Below are 23923 nucleotides of genomic sequence, written 5' to 3' on the forward strand. Positions count from 1 at the left end.
TGAGACGCATACGCTCAGTGTACATCAACAACCCCAAGCTAGCCTTACGCAAAGCATGGGAGAGACTTCGGGATTGCTATGCAGCCCCTGAAATTATTGAAACGGCACTGTTTCGATGTCTGGAAAATTTTCCCAAGGTGTCAGCCAAAGACCACACTAAACTAAGAGAGCTCAGAATTCTACTCATGGAGATTGAAGGCGCTAAAGAAGACAGCTATTTAACTGGCCTGTCATATCTAGAATCTTCATACAGGATTAGACAAATCGTGGACAAACTTCCATTTGGGCTGCAGGAAAGGTGACTGCCTGTTGGCACAGAGTACAAGGAAGAGATCGATGGTCAATTTCCTCCCTTTGAGTATTTCACTAGGTTTGTGTGCAAGGAGGCGAAGAAGCGAAACGACCCTAGCCTCATGAGTCAAGGTAGCAGTACAATTCACACCAAGCCAGTCAAATCCACTTCGAATAATCTTAACATCAATAAACCTGTCTCAGTGCATTAAAACTGAAGTCTCTACAACTAACAATGACCCTAGCAAGAATTGTCCATTGCATAACAAACCCCACCCCCTCAAAAATGCAGAACATTTAGGAAAAAACCCTTTGACGAGAGAATGGCCCTTCTTAAGGAGAAAAAAAAAATATTTTAAATGCTGTACTTCTACCTCTCACCTCGCTAGAGAGTGTACGATCCCCGTGAAGTGCTCGGAATGTAATAGCACTAATCACGATGGGGCCATGCACTCCGGCCCGTTACCGCAAACCAACAAAGCTCCTTCACCTTCACAAGAGGATGGCGGGGAGGGAGAGGATCACTCCAAGACAACCGTTGTCAGCTCAAGCCGCACAGAAGTTTGTGGTCAAGGTCAGTCAAGCCATTCTTGTTCAAAGATCTGCCTCACTAAGGTGTACCCTAAGGGAGCCAAAGACAAGGCCATCAAAGCCTATGTAATTCTGGACGACCAGAGCAATCGCTCACTAGTCAGACCAGAGTTCTTCGACTTGTTCAACGTAGAGAGTAATCAGTTCCCATACTACCTTAGAACTTGCTCAGGTAGCGTAGAAAGATATGGCAGGAAAGCAGAAGGCTTCCAGCTTGAGTCGCTGGATGGTAAAGTTGTCATCTGTCTCCCTCCGCTCTTAGAGTGCAATGAAATTTTGACTAACCGCACTGAGATCCCAACGCCAAGTGCAGTGCAACACCAGCTGCATCTCCACCACATCGTCAAGCACATCCCAGAACTGGATCCAAAAGCAGAAATACTCCTGCTACTTGGAAGAGACGTTCTCCAGGTGCACAAGGTCAGGAAGCAGGTCAATGGACCACACAACGCCCCCTTTGCCCAACGCCTGTATCTGGGCTGGGTGGTGATAGGAGACGTGTGCCTTGGCAATGTACACAAACCGACAGTTAACACACTCAAGACCAACATGCCAGAGAATGGCCGCCATTCAATTTTTCAACCCTGCACAAGCTTCATGTGTATCAAGGAAGCACGACGAGGCTTTAACAAGTGTGGTAAAGTAACTGACAAGACACTGGGACAGTCAGTCTTCGCTCAAACTGAGCATGATAATAAACTTGCTCCATCAGCACAAGACGCCATCTTCTTAAAAATAATGGACACCAAGATCTTCAGAGACGAAGCAAATAACTGGATCGCCCCACTACCTTTCAGAGAACAACGCCAGCGCTTGCCAAACAATAAACAGCAGGCAGTTAAGTAGTTCACGTCTTTGCAAAAAACCCTGAAAAGGAAACCTGAGATGCAGCCACAATATGTAGCATTTCTGGAGAAGATCTTCGCTAATGGACATGCTGAGGTAGCACCGCCACTCAGAGAAGGTGAGGAGCACTGGTACTACCAACGTTTGGAGTTTACCACCCACAAAAGCTTAATCAGATTAGGGTGGTCTTCGACTCCAGTGCTCAGTGTGCTGGTATCTCCCTTAATGACGTGCTCCTCACAGGCCCCAACCTCAACAATACCCTTCTCGGGGTCCTGGTGCGCTTCTGGAAGGAGAAGGTTGCAATCCTACCGGACATCCAGCAGATGTTCCATTGCTTCTTAGTACAGGAAGACCATCGCAACTTCCTCCGTTTCTTTTGGCACAAGGACAATGACATTAACAAGGAAGTCATTGAGTACCAGATGAAAGTCCATGTTTTCGGCAATAGTCCATCACCTGCCGCGGCCACCTATGGGCTGCAAAGAGCCATCGAAGAGCGAAGAGCACAGGAACACGGCGGGGGCAGAGTTTCAAGATGGCGACGTAGACATCTGCCTTTTAGGTGCTCTTCATTTTTTAAACTATAATCACCCTTTAATCAAATCTTTTCGTACTTAATTACATGGGCTGATATTTACGATTTACTTCTTTTCTAAAATAATACTTGATTTAATCTTTTCAAACTTAAAATGTCTGTATCTAAAAAATCGTCTAAAGACCTTCCATTTCTTGAGGCAATTTCCAGTCTTCTGGATACTAAAATGGATACTAAACTTGCAAGTCTGGAAAATAAGCTTACTGCGAAAATGTGTGAGCTTGAAGAAGTCGTTAGATCGTTTGATACCAAGCTTCAATCGCAGGCAGCAGATATTGAACGGCATGAAGAAAAGTTTGCGGCTCTTGACAAGTTAATTTGTGAAAAAATACGTACTATTGAAACTTTGGAGAAGAAGGTATGGTCGACCGCTAAAATAGTGGAGCAGAATAAGTTTAAAATCACCGATCTTGCAGACAAAACTTGCGAATTATCAGATTTCCCGAAAATGTTGAGTCTGGTGACTTAACTGAATATTTCTCTAACTTATTGTGGGAAATTTTTGGCAAGGACGCTTTGCGGGCTAAACCTACTATTGATCGTGCCCACAGAGTTTCAAGATTTTCGATCTCAAGAGACAAGCCACGAGCTGTGATTGTTCGCCTCCATTATCCTCAGGAGAAAGAGCTTTTAATCCGATTAGCTCGTCAGAAAGGTATGATTTCTCACAGAAACAACAAGTTTCGTATTGTTGAAGATTATTCATTTGATGTGATGAAGGCAAGAATCACTTTTAAACCAGTGATGGCAGAGATTCATTCGATTGGACTTAAACAAGCTTTAAGATACCCAGCGAATCTCAGAATTACGTTGAGTTACGACAGTCAGCGCTTCTTTAATACTCCGGAAGAAGCGAAGAAATTCGTCGAAGAATATCGGTCTTCTAGTACAAGTTGAACTATGTGTTATGTTGAAGAATTTTTGGAGAGAAGATGCCATTTCGTTTTGGGCTTTAACTTATGAAGCTGCGGTATAGCTTTTTACTTTGGTCTGTAGACCTGTTTTTTTTTATTATCATGGTTTATAGATGCTCTTCTGATTTTACTATAATGTCTTTTCTCTTAATTTTTTCCTCTGAATTGGATATACACGTTAATACTCTGTAATAATGATTTATTTTTTAAGATGTCGTTTCTTCTTCCGATAAGACTTTGCTTTCCGTAAGCATTTATTTGCTTGTACTTGAAAATGGGATGAATGTTTTGGATTTTTGGACCTTTTTTTATATATTGTAGTGATTATTGAATCCTTTTTTAATCCTATTTTGATGACCTTTTTTTAATAGATTGGTGAATTTACATTTATATTCTGTAATATGGTTTTTTCAAAATGTCTTTTCTTCTTCCCATAAGTCTTTGTTTTTGAAACATCTTGTATCTGAATATGGAATCTTTTTTTAAAGGCATATTACACTATTTTAAACTTTAATGTTTATCCTTTTTTATTAATGATCTTTTGCTTTATTATATTATTTTTTCATTTTGATTGATATATATTCTTTCTTTTTACAACCCTGTATTTATATCTGGGTGTTATATAGTCTTTTTTTTCTTTTCATGGAGTTACCATCTTGAAATGGGGGTAATATTAGTATTAGTTTGTGCGCCTGCCGCTTGGCATTTTTTCGTGGGGTTGGGGGAGGGGGTAGGGATCTTTTTTCACGCTTTTGCTTTTTATTTTTTTGCTTTTAGTTTATGGGCCGACTTTAGATTATTAATATTGTTGAAGTGTCATGTTCTCCAGTTGCTCCTGAATTATTTTTCCTTCTTCCTGAATTATGGGTTATGTATCTTTTTAACCTTTTATGATATATACAATTAATATTGGCATGATGGATAAGTCTATTAATTTTATCTCTTGGAATACCAATGGTTTAAATCATCCGATTAAATGTAAAAAAATATTTAAAGTATTCCATAGACTAAAATGCTAATATTATTTTTGCACAGGAGACCCATATTAGGAGGGAGGATAATCAACGCTTTTTTAGGTTCTGTAAGGGTCAACAATTTCACTCGAATTGTACCGCCGAAATTAGGGGTGTGTCTATTTTTATAGACCCCTCAATTTCGTTTACACATGAAATTATTTCTGATCCACAGGGCAGATTTTTGTTGATAACTGGCTCACTTTTTAATCGAAAAGTGGCTCTAGTTAATATTTATGCTCCAAACTTTGACTGCCCTGAATTTTTTAAATGTTTATTTACTTCCCTCCCTAATCTAAATGAATATATGTTGATAATGGGTGGAGATTTCAACTGTTGTCTGAATCCTTCGATGGATAGATCTAAACCTATTCGAATTCTTCTGAATAGATCAGCTTTACTTATTAATTCCTTTATGGTTGATTCGGGAATTACTGAAATATGGCAGTTTTTGAACCCTAAAGATAAAGAATTTTCATTTTTTTCACATGTATATCACAGTTATTCTAGAATTGATTATTTCCTTATTGATCATCGTTTATTAACAGATGTTACTGATTGTAAATATGACTCTATTGCCATTTCGGATCATGCACCTTTGAAGTTATCTATCAAGATTTCGGACTCTTTCAATAATACTAGATCTTGGAGACTTAACGCTACTTTGCTTCAAGATCCAGAATTTATCATCTTCATAAAACAGCAAATTGACTTGTTTTTTACAACAAACTATACCGAAGAGATTGACAGAGGAATACTTTGGGACTCTTTTAAGGCTTTTATCCGTGGACAAATTATCTCATATTCCGTCGGTAAAAGAAAACAAAGATATTTAGATATTGCTTTATTAGTGGATAAAATTAAAGAAATTGATAAGATTTATTCCGTGACTCCTACCAAAGAACTCTATAAGAAGAGAGTTGAGCTTCAAATGGAACATAGTTTATTATTATCTTCTTCAATTGAGAATCAATTAATTAAGACCAGGGCTCAATTTTATATTCATAGTGATCGAACTGGTAAATTGTTAGCTAACCAATTAAAAGCTATTTCGACTAAGCGACAAATTATTAAAATTCGTAAACAAGACGGTAATCTGACTACTGATCATAAAGAAATTAATAATACTTTCCAAGATTTTTATAAATCTTTATATCAATCAGAATTTGATGGCGATCTGTCCATGATGGATAATTTTTTTAACAATTTGAATATTCCTAAACTGACAGATGAAGATCGGAGCTTGTTCGATGCTCCTATTTCTATGGCCGAAATAGAAGAGGCTATCTCATCAATGAACTCAGGGAAAGCTCCTGGTCCTGATGGTTATATTATAGAATTTTTAAAAACTTTTTCTTCTTTGCTTTCCCCTTGGTTATGTGAAATCTTTAATGATGCATTTACTAAGAAGAGACTACCCCAGTCTTTTTATGAAGCTACTATCTCTCTAATTCTTAAAAAAGATATGGATCCTACTCTATGTGCATCTTATCACCCTGTATCGCTATTAAATGTAGACTCTAAGATTCTTACAAAAATTTTAGCTATTAGATTAGAAAAGTTACTATCACAAATTATTTCAGAAGACCAAACTGGTTTTATTAGGAACCAGTATTCCTTTTTTAATGTTAGAAAATTGATTAATATAATTTATACTTCTTCACCCACAACCTCAGAATGTGTTATTTCATTAGATGCTGAAAAAGCTTTTGATAGAGTTGAATGGACATACTTATTTAATGCCTTGAGAAATTTTAATTTTATCCTAATTTTATATCATGGATTAAATTAATATATTATAAACCTGTTGCTTCTGTTCTTACAAATAATTACAGATCCTCTTTTTTTCAATTATCTTGTGGTACGAGACAAGGTTGTCCCTTAAGTCCTTTATTATTTAATATCGCATTAGAACCTCTAGCCATTGCTATTCGTGAATCCCCTAATATTTTTGGTATTACCCGTAATGAGAAGTTATACAAGTTATCACTTTATGCTGATGACTTGTTGTTATATATTTCTGATCCTGACAGGTCTATTCCCGCTATTTTATCCTTGTTGGTTCAATTTGGTAGTTTTTCTGGTTATAAACTAAACTTGGATAAGAGTGAATTATTCCCTTTAAATGCACAAACTTTATTGAATGACAGGATACCATTTAAAGTTGTTACTGATAACTTTATTTATTTAGGTATAAAAATTACCAAGAAATATAAAGATTTATTCAGATTGAATTTTTTACCTATGCTTCATCAAATTCAACAACTTAATACAAGATGGTCTCCTTTATCCTTATCATTAGTTGGCCGGATTAATGCTATTAAAATGATGATTTTACCGAAATTTTTTTATTTATTTCAAGCCTTACCAATTTTTATTCCTAAATCTTTTTTTGATAACATTGATTCAAAATTTTCCTCATTTGTGTGGCAAAATAAAAACCCCAGGTTAAGTAAAAGGCAGTTACAAAAATCTAAAAAAAGATGGTGGTTTAGCTTTACCTAACTTTAGATTTTACTATTGGGCGAATAATATTCGAAACTTAATATATTGGAAATTAGATTTGGATTCACCATTGTGCCCACAGTGGGTAAATTTAGAATGCAATGATGCACAGGGATATTCTTTATTCTCCGTTCTTGGTTCTTCTCTTCCTGCTGATTTAGTTAAATTTAATAAACAGATATCCAACCCTATTGTCAAACACACATTACGAATTTGGTTTCAATTTCGTAAGTTTTTTACTCTGAAAAACTTTGTTCTTGATAGCCCTATCTTACTTAACTTCTTTTTCAAACCTTCTTTGACAGATCAAGCTTTTAGCATATGGAAAAGGAAAGGTATAATATGTTTTCGTGATCTTTTTTTTTTTAAGGTAGTTTGATGTCTTTCGACCAACTTTCCAACAAATTTAAGTTACCTAAATCTAATTTTTTTAGATATTTACAAATCAGAAATTTTCTACATAAAGTTCTACCATCCTTCCCCTACTCAACTTTGATAGATTTTTCAGATATGATTTTTACCTTGAATCCTTGTCAGAAGGGATTAGTGGCTCTTATTTATAATATGATTATGAAGATACAACCAGAAATATCAGGTAGAATTAAACAAGAATGGGAAAAAGAACTTCAATATAATATATCAACAGAAAAATGGGAAAAATTTTTACAAATGGTTAATTCTTCTTCTATATGTGCTAAACATGCTTTAATATAATTTAAGGTTGTACATAGAGCTCATATGTCTAAAGATAAGCTTGCTCGATTCTATTCTCATATTAACCCTCAATGTGACAGATGTCATTTAGATGTGGCCTCATTGACCCACATGTTTTGGTCATGTCCCACTTTACATAACTATTGGAAGGACATATTTGCTATCATTTCCTCAATTTGGAATATTGATTTACAACCTCATTTTATTACTGCAATTTTTGGTATACCAAATGAGGATGGTAATCGGTTTTCCCCTTCAATTAGACAAATGATCGCCTTTGTAACATTAATGGCCAGAAGGTCTATATTACAAAATTGGAAAGAAGTAAATCCTCCTACCACATTTCAGTGGTTCTCTCAAACTATTTCTTATTTGAGCTTAGAAAAAATTAGAAGCACTATTTTTGACTCATCAATTAAATTTGAAGAAACTTGGGGACCGTTCATTCGACACTTTCATATGAATTAATTTGGCCTCTTCCAGACCTTTTCTCTTTTTATTCTTGTTCTGGTATGGAGTTCTGGAGTTTTTGACACTATCATATACATATAAACTGTTATTACTGCCCATGTTAGTTTAGTTTAGGTTTAATTTTTTTTCAATATATTTTTTTTTCTTGTATTTTTAAAAAAAAAAATTTCTTTTGATGATTATTCTTACTCTTTTTCATGTATAATTAATATAGGTTTGATTGATTAATGTACTATTTTTTTGCTGATATTTAAATAAGATATTGTTATCTTATTACTAATTCAACTTCAAGTCCAGTGCACTTATAACCTATTCAATATTATGATATGTTTTTTATATATGAAATTCAATAAAAACATTGAAAAAGAAAGAAAGAACACGGCAATGACACCGTTCAGTTTGTGGAAAGGTACTTCTACGTTGATGACAGCTTGATATCACTACAGAAAAAAGACGATGCAATCAATCTGCTCCGACAAACACAAGCCTCACTTGCTGAGTCAAACCTCCGCTTGCACAAGTTCGCATCAAACTGTCAGGCAGTAATGGAGGCCTTTCAACACGATGACTGTGCTCCGGCAATCAAGGACCTAGATCTCGATGGAGAAACCATACCCACACAAAGGAGTTTGGGCCTCCTTTGGGAGATTACAACTGACACATTCACGTTCTCCATGCCGACCGCGATCAAGCCATTCACCTGCCATGGCGTTCTCTCTACTGTCAACAGTGTTTTCGAACCCTTGGGTCTACTGGCGCCAGTCACGATCCAAGGAAGAGCCCTTCTCAGGGAACTTACCTCTGAGCTCTCTGACTGGGATACTCCTCTACCAGAAAACAAGCTAAGCAAATGGGAGGTTTGGAGAGATTCACTTCAAGATCTAAAACAGCTTCATATCCCACGTAGTTACACTGTGGACGAATTGGCCCAGGCAAAGGATTTCATCCTTAAAGCAACTCAAAGAGCAGCTTTTGCAAGGGAGTTTTCGGCCCTCCAAGCTAATAAACCAATACCAAAGGACAGCCCTTTGAGGAAACTGAACCCGATCCTGAAGAACAATCTCATTTGCATTGGAGGCCGGTTAATACACTCTCACCTTTCAGCTGCAGAAAAGAGCCCAGTAATCCTGCCCAAAGACAGCCATGTGTCCTTACTGCTTACTCGCCATCACCATGAACATGTAAGGCATCAGGGCCGTCACCTGACAGAGGGAGCAATCAGGGCAGTGGGACTGTGGATCTTGGGAGGCAAAACACTGATCAATTCAGCACTCCACAGATGCGTAACCTGCAGGAAACTGCGAGGGAAGCTGGAAGCTCAACGTATGGTGGACCTCCCACCAGAACGCCTCAATGCCTGCCCTCCTTTTACATCTGTGGGGCTCGATGTGTTTGGTCCCTGGACTATCATCACTAGACGTACCAGAGGAGGACAAGCAGAGAGCAAACGGTGGGCCATCATGTTCAGCTGCATTAATGCTTTCAGGCGCTTCTTTGCACTAAGAGGCCCTGCAAAACAGTTAAGGTCTGATTGCAGCACAAACTTTGTTGGAGTGTACAAGGAGCTCGGGATGGACAAAATGGTGCAAAGGTACCTCAGTGAGCAGGGATGCAACTGGGAGTTCAACACATCACACGCCTCTCACACGGGAGGCCCATGGGAGCGGATGATTGGTATCGCCAGAAGGATCCTTGATTCAATGTTTCTGCAGCAACGCACCCGACTGACCCATGAAGTACTGTGCACACTAATGGCAGAGGTCACATCCATTATAAATGCACGACCACTCCTACCTGTCTCTTCTGACCCAGAAAGCCCCTTCATACTCTCGCCATCAATGCTCCTTACGCAGAAGACAGGAGCTCCCCCTCCACCTGGGGACTCCTCAGATAAGGATTTGTACACAAAACAATGGAGACAGGTTCAAGCTCTCGCAAATCAGTTCTGGTCTCGTTGGAGACATGAATATCTATCTTTGTTGCAATATGGAGAAAAATGGACAGAACCTTGCAGGAATCTTCAAGTTGGAGATTTAGTCCTGCACAGGGACAAGCAGATCGCCCGCAACTGCTGGCCGATGGCCAGAATCACTGCCACATTCCCTGGTAGGATTGGACATGTCAGGAAGGTTGAGTTGAAAACTTCTGACCAAGGTGTTCTGAAAACTTACCAAAGGCCAGTTGCAGAAGTCGTTCTACTTCTACCTAAGGACTGATTTAGAGACTGAAGTTTTGTATTATGTTCATAGTGATCTTACAAAGGCCAGGCGGGGAGTGTGTAGTAATTCATCTGTAATCGTTTTCTAGTTAAAGTTAAGGTTGTTGAAAGTAAATTCGTTGTCTGTGATATATCGTGGCATGCGATGACGTCACACCTGGTTTCGCCGCGTCTTGTGGGAAAATACCGGTTTGGAGAAATGGGAAGGCGGGGGCTTGTGTGTGCAGGATCAGCGCGAGAAAAGTTTCTTTCTACGCTCTAGAAACTTCATAGAAGCAATGCCGTAAGTTCATAAGATAATCAATATGTTGAAGTAAAAATGTTAACGCTGATTCTGTTAAAAGTAATGACGGTTGATAAAGTTTATGTTCTTTGTTATTTAAAGAGTTGTGGATAGTTTGTGTTGAAGTGTATTTAAAGCAGTTGATGGCATAGGTAGATTGTCACTAGGTGTTTAGTTCAGAGTTTTTACACCTGTGCGAGAACACTATAATAAGAATGTTGAGGATTCAACATGGAAGCTATGCTAGATATAGTACTGCAAAAAGAGAAAAGGTTAAATGCAGATCCAGGTATCTAGAGGTTCATTAAGGTAACCAATATAATGTAATTGTGTATGACAGTAATCTCTTTCAATTCAAAAAGATCTTAAATGTAAAGAAAGCAAACAACAAAGGCAAAATGTATAAAAATAGAGGGCTATGGGTAAAGCCTAGGTAGTTCTAAGGTAGGGACATGTTCAGCACAGCTTTGAGGGCCGAAGGGCCTGTATTGTGCTGTACGTTTTCTATGTTTCTATGCAGGAGCTGCATTGGGATACCTGTACTATATTAACAGATATTATGGTAAAAACAATGAATTGTAGTGCCCAGGGAATATTGAGGGAAGGAGAACACCAGAGTACAACACCAAGAATCCAAGGTGGTGGCAGCCCTGATAGATAAGGCAATGAACAAGGCTTACAGCAAATTTGCCCTCTCTGACCAGTACACAGAATAAAAGAGCAGACAGATTATGGAATATCATTCCTCAGAAGCTGATGGGTAAACACCTCTCTCTGTAACTGGATCCTGGACTCCTTGACAGAAAGACTACAGTCTATTCTTGTTGGCAGAAACATCTCTTGTTCCATCACAATGAACACTGGCGCTTCCCGGTGCTGCGTGCTCAGCCTGCTGCTTACACATGACCGCACCGCTAGATCCAGTTCAATCCAAATCAAGTTCGCTGATGACACAACAGTGGTTGGAATTATCGACAAAGATCAAGAAATGGCTGACAGAGTGGAGGTAGAGCAGTTGGTAGAATTGTGAGACACAAAAACTTGAGTCTCAAAGCGCAGGCTGAACACTTAGCACTGCACATACACGACTCCTCCACGGACAGAGTTAGGAGCACCAAGTTTCTGGGAGTGCACATAACGTACGATCTCACCTGTCCCTCAACACCATTTTTTTTTTGGTAAAGAAAGCACAGCAGCGTCTCCACTTCCTGAGGAGATTGTGGCGAGTGAAGCTCTCCAGTGCCCTGACCAACTGCATCACAGTCTGGTACAGAACTTGCAAGGCATCTGACCACAAGTCCTTACAAAGGATCATGAAGACTGCTGAGAGGATCATCTGGGTCATTCTGACTCTCATTAGAGATATTTATCAGCGCCCATAGCATTGTCAGTGATAACTCCCATCCATCCAACAATCTCTTTGACCACCACCACACCCCCCCCCCCCCCCCGCCCACCATCAGGCAGGAGGTACTGTAACATTAGGACAAAAAATGTTTGGATGAGAAACAATTTCTTCCCCCAGGCCACAAGACTACTGAACTCATTGCCAGCACCCAGATCTCATCACACATGAAATCCCAGTAGCATTATACTGTTTACCTTTTAACTTGTGCCCTAAAAGCAACATATTATTTTTTACTTTACTAATGGCAAAATTGCTTTATGTATTATGTGTGCGAGTTACATATCCTCTGATCAGAATTAGAATCACAATCAAGTTTATTATCACTGCCATGTGTCATGAAATTTGTTAACTTAGCAGCAGCAGTTCAATGCAATACATAATATAGAAGAAAAAAATAATAATAATAATAAATAAATAAATCACAGGTATATGCATATTGAATAGATTAAAAATCATGCAAAAAATATATATTAAAAAATTGAAGTAGTGTCCACGGGTTGAATGTCCATTTAGGAATCAGATGGTAGAGGGGAAGAAGCTGTTCCTGAATTGCTGAGTGTGTGCCTTCAGGCTTCTATACCTCCTACCTGATGGTAACAGTGAGTAAAGGGCATGCCCTGGGAAATGGAGGTCATTAATAATGGATGCTGCCTTTCTGAGACACTGCTCCTTGAAGATGTCCTGGGTACTTTGTAAGCTAGAGCCAACTAAAATTTCAACCCTCTGCAGCTTCTTTTGGTACAGTAGCCCCACCCCCGCCATACCAGACAGTGATACAGCCTGTTAGAATGCTCTCCACTGTACATCTATAGAAGTTTTTGAGTGTATTTGTTGGCATATTAAATCTCTTCAAACTCCCAATGAAGTACAGTTGATGTCTTGCCTTCTTTATAACTGCATTGATATGTTGGGACCAGGTTAGTTCCTCAGGTCCTCATCTTGACACCCAGGAACTTGAAACTGCTCACTCTCTCCACTTCTGATCCCTCTATGAGAATTGGTATGTGTTCCTGTCTTATCCTTTCTGAAGTTCACAATCAGCAAGGTTAAGTGCAAGGTTTTTGCTGTAACACCACTCCACTAGTTGACATATCTGACTCCTCAACGTCCTCTCATCTCCATCTGAGATTCTACCAACAATGGTTTTATCATCAGCAAATTTATAGATGGTATTCGAGTTATGCCTAGCCAAACGTCATGAGTATAGAGAGAGTACAGCAGTGGGCTAAGCACACACCCGAGGTGCAGCAGTGTTGATGGTCAGCAAGGAGGAGATGTTATCACCAATCTGCACAGATTGTGATCTTCCAGTTAGGAAGTCAAGGATCCAATTGCAGAGGCCCAGGCTCTGTAACTTCTCAATCAGGATTGTTGGAATGATGGTATTAAATGTTGAGCTATAGTCGATTAACAACATCCTGACATAGACATTTGTGTTGTTTAGGTGGTCAAAGGCTGTGTGAAGAGCCATTGAGACTGCAGCTGCCATTGCCCTATTGTGGTGATAAGCAAATTGCAATGGGTCCAGGTTCTTGCTGAGGCACGAGTGCAGTCTAGTCATGACCAACCTCTCAAAGCATTTCATCACCAGGCGATAGTCATTAAGGCAGCTCACATTATTCTTCTTAGGCACTGGTATAATTGTTGCCTTTTTGAAGCAAATGGGTACTTTCACCTGTAGCAGTGACAAGTTGCAAAAATATCCTTGAATATTCCCACCAGTTGGTTGGCACAGGTTTTTAGAGCCTTAGCAGATACTCCATTCAGCCCTTCCGCCTTGCAAGGGTTCACCCTCTTTAAAGCCAGCCTAACATCGGCCTCTGAGACAGAGATCACAGTGTCATCAGGTGCAGCAGGGATCTTCATAGCTGTAGTTATATTCTCCCTTTCAAAGCCAGCATAGAAGGCATTGGGTTCATCTGGTAGTGAAGCATCACTGCCATTCACGCTATTGGGTTTCGCTTTGTAGGAAGTAATGTCTTGCAAACCCTGCCAGCGTTGTCATACATCGATGTCGCCTCCAACCTCATTCGAAATGGTCTCTTTGCCCTTGAAATAGCCCTCCACAAATCATATCTGGTTTTCTGGTACAGATCTGGGTCGCCAGACTTGAATGCCACAGATCTAGCATTCAGCAAACAATGTACCTCCTGGTTCATCCATGGCCTTTGGTTTGGGACAGTTAAGTCTTTGTAGGCACACACTCATTTGCTCAGCTTTTAAAGAAGTCGGTAACAACTGCAGCATACTCATCCAGGTTCAAAGATGAATCACTGAATAATGATTCAAAGCAGTACTGTAAGTGCTCATTGTGCTTCCCTTGTCTATACCTTCTCAGTCCTCACTAATGGTGCTGCAGTCTTCAGCCTCTGCCTATACTCAGGGAGTAGAAGTACACCTTGATCCAGAGGAACATTGTTTTGTATGGCAGTATGCATGTGTATGCACGTGTATCATCAAGACCTACAAGGCTACAGATTAACTGCAGACAAATAGGATTAGTGCAGAAGTATTTGATAGTTGGCAAAAGACCATAAGGCATAGGAATTAGGCCATTTTGCCCATCAAGCCAACTCTGCCACTCTATTAAGGTTGATTTATCATCTCTCTTAAGTCATTCTCCTGCCTTCTCTCCATAGCCTTTGACTATAGTCCAGACTAAACAAGAATCTATCAACCTCTGCTATAAATATACTTCATGTCTTGGCCTTCACAGCCATCTGTGGCAATGAATTCCATCAATTCACCACTGTATGGCTAAAAATAAATACATCATCTCTGTTCAAAATGAACATCAATCTACTCTGAGGTGGTACCCTCTGTTCCTAGACTCCCCCACTATATGAAACATGCTGTCCACATCCACTCTGCATACATCTTTCAATATTCAATAGGTTTCCATGAGATCAATCTTTTAAACCCCAGCAGGTACAGCCATTACCCTTTTCATTCCTGGAATCATTCTCATAAGCTTTCTCTGGACCTTCTCCAATGTTGGCACATCTTTTCTTAGATAAGGGGCCCAAAACTGACCACAATACTCCAAGTATAGTCTGACCAATGCCTTACAAAGCCTCACCAACACATTCTTATTTTTATATTCTAGTCCTCTCAAAATGAATACCAACATTGCATTTGCCTTCTTTACTAAAGTTAACCTTGAGTGACTCCCAAGTCCCTTTGCACCTCTGAATTTTGAATTTTCTCCTTATTTCAAAAATAGTCTATGCCTAGATTGCTTCTACCTTAATGCATGACCATGCATTTCTCTACACTATATTCCATCTGCCACCTCTTCGTCCATTCTCCCGAATCGTCTAAGTACTTCTACAGACTCCAAGTTACCTCAATACTACTTGCTCCTCCACTTATTTTAATATCATCTGCAAGCCTGGCCACAAAGCCATCAATCATATCATCCAAATCGTTGACATAATGTGAAAAGAAGCAATCCCAATACTAATCTCTGCGGAACCCCACTAGTCACCAGCAGCCAACCAGAATAGGTCCCTTTTATTCTCACTCTTTGCCCACTGCCAGTCAGCTAATTTTCTATCCATGCAAGTATCTTTCCAGTAATCGGGTACGCAGTGGGGGTAGAATTCCAACAGATTTGTCAGGCAAGATTTACCCTTAAGGAAACCATGCTGATATTGGCCTACTTTATTATGCATTTCTAAGTACCCCCAAACCTCATCTTTGATTATGGACTCCAACATCTTCCCAGCCACTGAGATCAAGCTAGTTGGTCCATAATTTCCTTTCGTCTGTCTCTCTACCTTCTCAAAGAGTGCAATGACATTTGCAATTTTCCAGTCCTTCATAAACATGCAAGAATCTATTAACTCTTCCACAATCCCTTCGGCAAACTGTTTCGGAACCCTGGGATGAAGTCCATTTGGTCCAGCTGACTGCTCTACTTTCAGATCTTTCAGCTTCCCAAGTATCTTCCTTTTAGCAATTGCACTTTTACCCTCATACCCTCAAATTTCTGGCATGCTGCTAGTATCTTCCACAGTGAAGAATGATGTACAATACTTAAGTTCATCTGTCATTTCTTTGTCCCCCATTACTACCCCTCCAGCGTCATTATCCAGTGGTCCGATATTCACTCTCAGCTCCCTTTTACTTTTTATATATTTGAAAAAAGCTTTGGTATCCTCTTTTACATTTTTGACCGGCTTACCTTCAGATTTTATGCCTTCTCTCCTTATGGCTCTTTAGTTGCCTTCTATTAGTTTTTTAAAACTTCCCAGTCTTCTAACTTCCCCTAATTTTTGCCATATTTTGTCCTCACTTTTTGTTTTTATGCTTCCTATCCCTTGTCAGTTTTGGTTGCCTCATCCTTCTTTTAGAATATATTTTCATCTTTGGGATGAATCTGTCCCACAACTTCTAAACTGCCCTCAGAAACTCCAGCCATTACTGTTCTGCCATCATCCCACACAGTGTCCTCTCCCAATGAATTTTTGCCAGCTTCTCTCTCTGTACTTCCTTTTACTGCACTGTAATACTGATGCGTCAGATTTTATCTTCCTCTTAAGAGTGAATTCTATCGTGTTATGATTACTGCTTCCTTCGGGTTCCTTTAACTTAAGCTCCCTAATCAAATCTGGTTCATTACATCCAATCCAGAATTGCCTTTCCCCAAGTGGGCTCAATCACAAGCTGTTCTAAAGGTCATCCTGTAGGCATTCAACAAATTCCCTTCTCTTGGGATCCAGCACCAACTTGATTTTCCCAATCTATCTTCATATTGAAATCCCACTTGACTATTGTAACATTTCCCTTAATACATGCTCTTGTTGTAATTTATACTGTACATTTTGGCTACTGTTCAGAGGCCAGTATATTACTCTTATCAGGGTCTTATAATCCTTGCAAGTTCTTTACCCACAAGGATCTTCTGATCCTATGTCACCTCTTTCTAGGGATAACAATTTTATTTTTTATCAACAGAGCCATCCACCCCCTCTGCCCACCTAATTGTCCTTTCAATTCAATGTGTACCTTTGGATGTTAAGCTCACAATTATGATCTTCTTTCAGCCATTTTTCAGTGATGACCACAATGTCATATCCGCCAGTGTCTAACTGCACTACAAGATCATCTACCTTATTCCATATCCATAGTGCATTCAAAAATAACTTCAGTCCTGTATTTATCACCATTTTTGATTTTGCCCTCATGTAACACTTTAACTCATCCCACTGATGGCAATTTTCCTTATCATCTTCCTGTCCTTCTTCACAGTCTCACTACCCACTGTATCCAGCTGTATGTCAACTACCCCATTCTCAGCCCTATCAGTCCAGTTCTCACCCCCCCCCCGACAAATTAGTTTAAACTTCCCCAACCGTTCTAGGAAAACAGCCCACAAGGATATTAGGTCCCCTCAGGTTCAGGTGCACTACACCCTTTTTATACAAATCATACCTTCCCCAGAAGAGCTTACAAAAATCCAGAAATCTGAAATTCTACCCCATGCACTATTCTCTCAGTCTCCCATTCATCTGTACTATCATCTTTTTCCCTCCCTGACTAGCACATGACACTAGGAGTAAAACAGAAATTACTATCTTGGAGGTTCTGTTCTCCAGACACTTCCCAACTCCCTAAACTCCATGCACAAGACCTCGTTCCCAGAGCTGCTGGCTGCTCACTTTCCTACCTGAGAAGCTTCTGCAGCCTCTCTGAGACATCCTGAACACTAGCAACTGGGAGGCAACACACTATCAATGATCTGGATGATAACGTGGTTAACTGGATGAACAAATTTGTGGATGACACCAAGATTGAAGGTGTAGTGGACAGTGAGGAAGGGTATCATGGCTTGCAGAGGGATCTGCATCAGCTGGAAAAATGGCAGATGGAATTTAATGCAGACAAGTGTGAAGCTTTGCCCTTCGGTAGGACCAACCAGGATAGGTCTTACACAGTGAACAGTAGGGCACTGAAGAGTGTGGTAGAACAAAGGGATAATGGAATGCAGGTACATAATTCGTTGGAAGTGGTGTCACAGGTAGACAGGGATGCAAAGAAAGCTTTTGGCATATTGGGCTTGATAAATCAATGTATTGGACAGAATCTCCTGTCCATCTCCCGAACAATCAAATCTTCTGTCAACTATCACTCTACCTAACTTTACCCTTCCCAGATGAGCCTCAGAGCTGACTACTAGGATGCTGCTGCTGTGCCCTGAGGTTCTCCAGCAGTATTTAAAAGGGGTATACTCGTTGCTGATAGGAATAACCACAGGGAAACTGCACTGATGGTTTACTTCTTTTGGTGGTCACCCATCTATGATCTACATTCCAGTTTGGTGTAACGACCTCAGCAAAAGTCACATCTATGAGGTTTGATTCTGAGTACATCCTGCTCCAGTTCCTTGACTTTGTCAGTCAAGAGTTGAAGTTGGGTGCACTTCCTGCAGGTGTAGTTATCAGGGAAACCCTACATCTTACAGAAGGAGCATTCTACTGGCTGAACTACCATCTTGCCTACCTATACTTGGTAAAGGCCACTCTGCTTACACCCTGCCTTTTATATTGGCCCCCACTGAGTGCCTAAGAGAGAGTTATGATTGCAGCCCACTTTTTAAGTTCCAAAAGGGCCTGAGGTCTTTTCAACCTCACACTGCCTCACCAATGAATATGCATGGACATGTTGAACCAAAGATCCTGTATCTGTGATATAACCATATAACAATCACAGCACGGAAACAGGCCATCTTGGCCCTCCTAGTCCGTGCCGATGTATTCCATTTTAAGTAGTTAATACATTATTTACAAATTATGTAAACCTTTAAGGCAAAACCAGAAAAAGTGGCTTGGCAAAGGTTATCAGGGGAAGTATTGGATGAAAGGAAAAGGTTTACGATGTTTCCAAAATGAGTAAGCCTGAGGATAAACGAAGTTCAGAATTCAGCAAAAGAAGACCAAGACATTGATAAGGAAAGATAAAGTGGAATGCAAGAGTAGTGTAACTGGTAAAAAGAGTACAGACTGTAATAACTTCTATATATTTAAAAAATAGAAATTATTAGCTAAAATCATTGTGGGTCTTTTTCAGAATGAGCTAGCTGAAGTTAAAGTGGAGAATAAGAACAGGCACAGACAGAAACTACTCCAGAAATAATGTAAAACTACAGATACATAAACTCATGAACATTAATTTGTTATTCTTTTATTTTTTCACAATTTATTTATTTTTATAATGAACAGATTTTTATGTCTTTGCACTATACTGCTGCTGCATAGCAACTAATTTCAGATCATATGTCAGTGATAATAAATTAGATTCTGATAAATAGCTAGGACCTGTATCCAAGGAATTTGAAAGGAATAGTGCATGCACCTGACAGAATTTATAGAACTTTGCTGTGGATTCCATAAATTCTAGACAGATCACACAAATTGGAAAGTAGCAAACATAATTCCAATGCTTAATAAAAAAGAGTAAAATAGTTAACTATAGATCAGTTAATATGACATCAGTTGTAGAAATAAAAATGATAGAATTTATTATGAAGGAGAGGTACAACACTTAGAAAATAGTGAACGAGGCACAGTTAATGTGGATTTATTAAAGGGAATTCATGTTTGATAAATCTGTTGGGATATTTAGAGGTTTTAACCATTAGAATACATAAGAGTAAACCAGTAGAAAGCCTTTGATAAGGTTATATGTTAGAGTTCATGAAATTGGGGCTAATATTCTTACATGGATTGATGAGCAGTTCTTGTACGGACGTTTAGATGGAGACGGAACATAAAGATTTTTACTCTCCATGTATGTGAAGGATGTAAGAAATAAAGTCAATTCAATTCCATCAGGTATCTTTGACTTCAAGATTTCACTGCTTCTCTTTCAACAGATGATGCCTATCTATTAAGTGTTTCCAGAAATAAAAACAAAAATTGCTGATTATTAGCATCTGCAGTACAGTTTATGTGAAATGATATTTTGAAAATCATGTGAAAAATTGTGAGATCATATACTCTGATAGTAAAAAGATGAAGTTTGTTTTTAAATGGAGTGGGAAATAGTGAATGGTGAAAATTTTGCATTGTTCGGGGCATTAGAATGTGTTTTTGCTAACAGGTATGCACACAGTACAAATAATAAATCAAAATTTAAGGACAGAAAGCCTTGTGCAAAAGCATATAATATACTGTCATTGCTACCTGTCAAAGCTGAATTTTAGAATACAAACATTTCAAGAGATTATCCTCATTCCAGCAGAAGTTGATGAAATGCTTTAATCATTTAATCTTTACTGATCAGCCATGCTACATTTCTTGAGACTTGTATTTCATGTTTTGGGAAACAAATATGTGACTCTAATAACTCCACATTACAATATAGAAGCTTAACACTGAATCAGAAGAAATACTTTGTATGAGAGAACAGTTTCATCATGTAACATGTACAAATCATGTAACAAATACAATAAATTATCATAGCTAGAGAGAAAGTTCCTGGGAAACTGAAAGATCTGAAGGTAGGTAAGTCAGATGTTATATACCTCAGAGTTCTGAAAGAGGTGGCTGAAGAGATCATGGAGGCATTACTAATCATCTTTCAAGAATCACTAGATCCCGGAATGGTTCTGGAAGACTGGAAAATTGCAAATGTCACTCCACTCTTCAAGAAGGGAAACAAGAGGGCAGTTAATCTGACCTTAATGGTTGGGGAAGATGTTGGAGTCAATTATTAAGGATGAGGCCTTAAGATACTTGGTACATAATAAAATAGGCCATAGTCAGTATGATGTCCTCAAGGGAAAATCTTGCTGACAAATCTGTTGGAATTCTTTGAAGAAATAACAAGCAGAATAGACAAAGGTGAATCAGTTGATGTTGTGTTCTTGGATTTTCAAAAGGCCTTTGACAAGGTGCCACACATGAGGCTGCTTAACAAGCCACAAGAAAGATTCGAGCATGAGTGGCTGATTAGCAGGAGGAGCCTTTTCTCATTGGTTGCCAATGACTAGCGGTGTTCCACAGGGGTCTGTGTTGGGACTGAATCTTTTTATGTTATATGTCAATGGTTTGGACATATAATGTCCATACCATATATTTGGACATATAATGTCCATACCATATATTTGGACATACAATGGTTTGGACAATGTCAATGGAATTGATGGTTTTGTTGCAAGGTTTGCAGATGACATGAAGATAGGTGGAGGGGCAGGGAGTTTTGAGGAAGCTGAGAGGCTACAGAAGGATGGATTACAAGAATGGGCAAAGAAATGGCAGATGGAATACAGTGTCAGGAAGTGTATGGTTATGCACTTTGGTAGAAGAAATGAAAGGTTTGACTATTTTCTAAATGGAGGGAAAATACATAAAACTGAGGCATAAAAAGACTTGGGAGCCCTTGTGCAGGATTCCCTACAGGTGTTCTGATGGGAAATAACTGGTTCTTTGAGTCTCAACAGTACAGGCCTAGACACACACTGTTTTAATAATAAGGAATTTATTTACAAAGGGAAGTCGGGTCAACACAAGCAACTGCAATACACAGGAAGCGGTGTGGGGACAGGGTACGGTTACACAAACAAAGAACAAGGGAAAAGCACTACAACAGCTATCCCCCTTGACCTTGGATAGCTGCGGCTCCCTTACCAGGACAAATGATAGACCTTCCCAAACATAAATCAATGCACTTACCTTCAATGAGGTGGTTTGTAAGAGGACAAGTCTCACCTTTTATAGCATGGGGCTGGGCGAGATAATCCAATTAAGGTGACCAATAATTTAAATGTGCATTGATTAGTTGGGGGGGGACCAAATGTTGATTGGCATGTGGTGTGTCCTCCAACCAGCCAGGTGGCAGTGCATCTGTCACGTGGCCAGTATCTCTGGATTCGACAGGTTAATTTGCAGGTTGAATCTGTGGTGAGGACGGCAAATGTAATGTTTACATTCATTTCAAAAAGACTAGAATATAGAAGTAAAGATGTAATATAGAGACTTTATAAAGCACTGCTAAGTCCTCACTTGGAGTATTGTAAGCAGTTTTGAGACCCTTTATCTTAGAAAGGATGTACTGAAACTGGAGTGTGTTCAAAGAGGTTCAAAAAAGTGATTCCAGGATTCAATGGCCTCTCAAATGAAGAGCACTTCATGGCTCAGGGCCTAAATTCACTGGAATTCAGAAGAATGGTGAAAGGCCTTAATAGAGTGGATGTGGAGAGGATGTTTTTGATGGTGGGAGGGTTTAAGACTAGAGAACACAGCCTCAGAATAGAGGGGCATCCTTTTAGATCGGAGATAAGGAGGAATTTCTTTAGGCAAACAGTAGTGAATCTGTGGAATTCTTTGCCACAGGCAGCTGTGGAGGCCAAGTCATTATGTATATTTAAGGCAGATGTTGATAGATTCTTGATTGGTCAGGGCATGAAGAGATATGGGGGGGAAGGTAGGAGATTGGGGCTGAGAGGAAAATTGGATCGGCCATGATGAAATGGCTGAGCAGACTTGATAGGCGAAATTACCTAATTCTGCTCCTATATCTTATCATCTGATGGTCTAAATCAATTACCTACCTATAACTGATTGATTGAATCTGCTGGTTGGAATATCTGAGAAGGAATCCAATGCTTCTGTTGCCCTATAGGGAAAGAACAGATAGATTCACACTTTAAAATGAATCCTGTCAAGAGCAATTTATGATGTCAACTTTCATTTTTAGCTTCCCAGTTGGAATGGGGCTGTTAGATGAAGAAATCTTTTCATATTAAGGTTGATTTGGTTTATATTAATACCAGATTTGGGAAAGATTGTTGAAGGTACCATTTGAAATAAAGGGGGTTTTTTTTGCCAGTAAAATAGAGACAAAGTTGTCCTCCATATTGGGTATATACAAGAGAAAATCTCCACCATACCCAATGAAAAATGATAGGAAGAAAATATAGCTGCAGGAGCAATGCCTTTAAAGGAACCTTAGAAACCCATAACCAAAAGCTTCATTGATGTAGAGCCCAATATAGCAGGTAATGTACACAGATATATTCTGCTCTAAAAGCCCACCATCAGCTATCTTCAAAATGTCATAACGAGACATTCACCCTTCATTTTTGCTACATAGTTGTACTGTGCATCTGAGACATATTTTCTACTTTTTTTCGAGCAACTGAGCACAATCTGCACAGTGAATCCTACAGTTGGTACTTTCAGGTGCTTGGCAGCCAAACAAACAGGCCCTGCATGTATTCTTAGTGATATTCTAGAAGCACATTTTTCTCATTGTTGTACATGAGGTAAGGAATAAGCAATTAGAAATTATCTCTGAATCTTTTCATTTCCTTTAAAAAGATTATGTAAATGACTCATAATTGCCCAGAAGAATCCATAAATGTCAACTAATTAAATAAGTACTTTTTCAGTGTTGATGGAATTTTAATCATTACTTTCAAGACAATTTTGTCTTCTGAATAATTTCCTACAACAGTACTTAGAATAACACTATCCCCAAGCTGCTGAAACATTTAGAAAGGGCATACTTTCTCCCCAAAGAATTCAGTGAATCAGGTTAATTTCCCTAACAGGAAGACTTTTATTGTGCACTTATCGACCAATATTCTCAAAGTACATTGCACATTAAGGCCAAGAACAGTCAGATTCACCAACATAACATTATTGTTGCAGTTGCTACGATTAACATCAATTTGCTCATATTAATCCAGTAATTGTAATCTTCTTTTAATTATTCCATATATTTTCAAAGTTTTATGTTCTCAGGAGTTGGGAACAAAGAGGTATTATACATCACAAAGTCAGGCTGATGCATCAGTATAGATCTTAATGAGAGCTCTCTGATGGACCAATCAACATTAAATTATCTTGCGGAGCTTCAATGCGTAATGACCTGCACAGGCAAGATAAACTTTCATTGTATTAACCACATATTAACTGGCGAGACACCAGCCTAAGAAAAATGTAGGGGATACAAAGTAGCAATTATACAACTTATGATTTTCATATTCTTTGTTAGCTTCAGAATAGTTTTTTTAAAGTGACTTTATCAGTCATTAGGAATGAATGAATCTTCATGCCTTATTT

At 39.0% G+C, this 23923-nt stretch overlaps 1 protein-coding gene across 7 annotated transcripts in view; it reads right to left on the minus strand.

Annotated features, from left to right (window-relative positions):
* The window catches only part of LOC132402718 (CAP-Gly domain-containing linker protein 4-like), a 332263-nt gene that overhangs the window by 53048 nt on the left and 255292 nt on the right, over window positions 1–23923 (minus strand). For 6 of the 7 annotated variants that reach the window (XM_059985680.1, XM_059985681.1, XM_059985679.1 and 3 more), the window contains one exon: window positions 22408–22472. The exons of the other annotated variant lie outside the window; for it this stretch is intronic. In XM_059985680.1, coding sequence (XP_059841663.1) covers window positions 22408–22472 — 65 coding nt within the window. The remainder of the gene's footprint in view (window positions 1–22407; window positions 22473–23923) is intronic. 7 annotated transcript variants of the gene reach the window in all.

The sequence above is a fragment of the Hypanus sabinus genome, chromosome 12 (assembly GCF_030144855.1).
Source record: "Hypanus sabinus isolate sHypSab1 chromosome 12, sHypSab1.hap1, whole genome shotgun sequence".
Taxonomy (NCBI): Eukaryota; Metazoa; Chordata; class Chondrichthyes; order Myliobatiformes; family Dasyatidae; genus Hypanus; species Hypanus sabinus.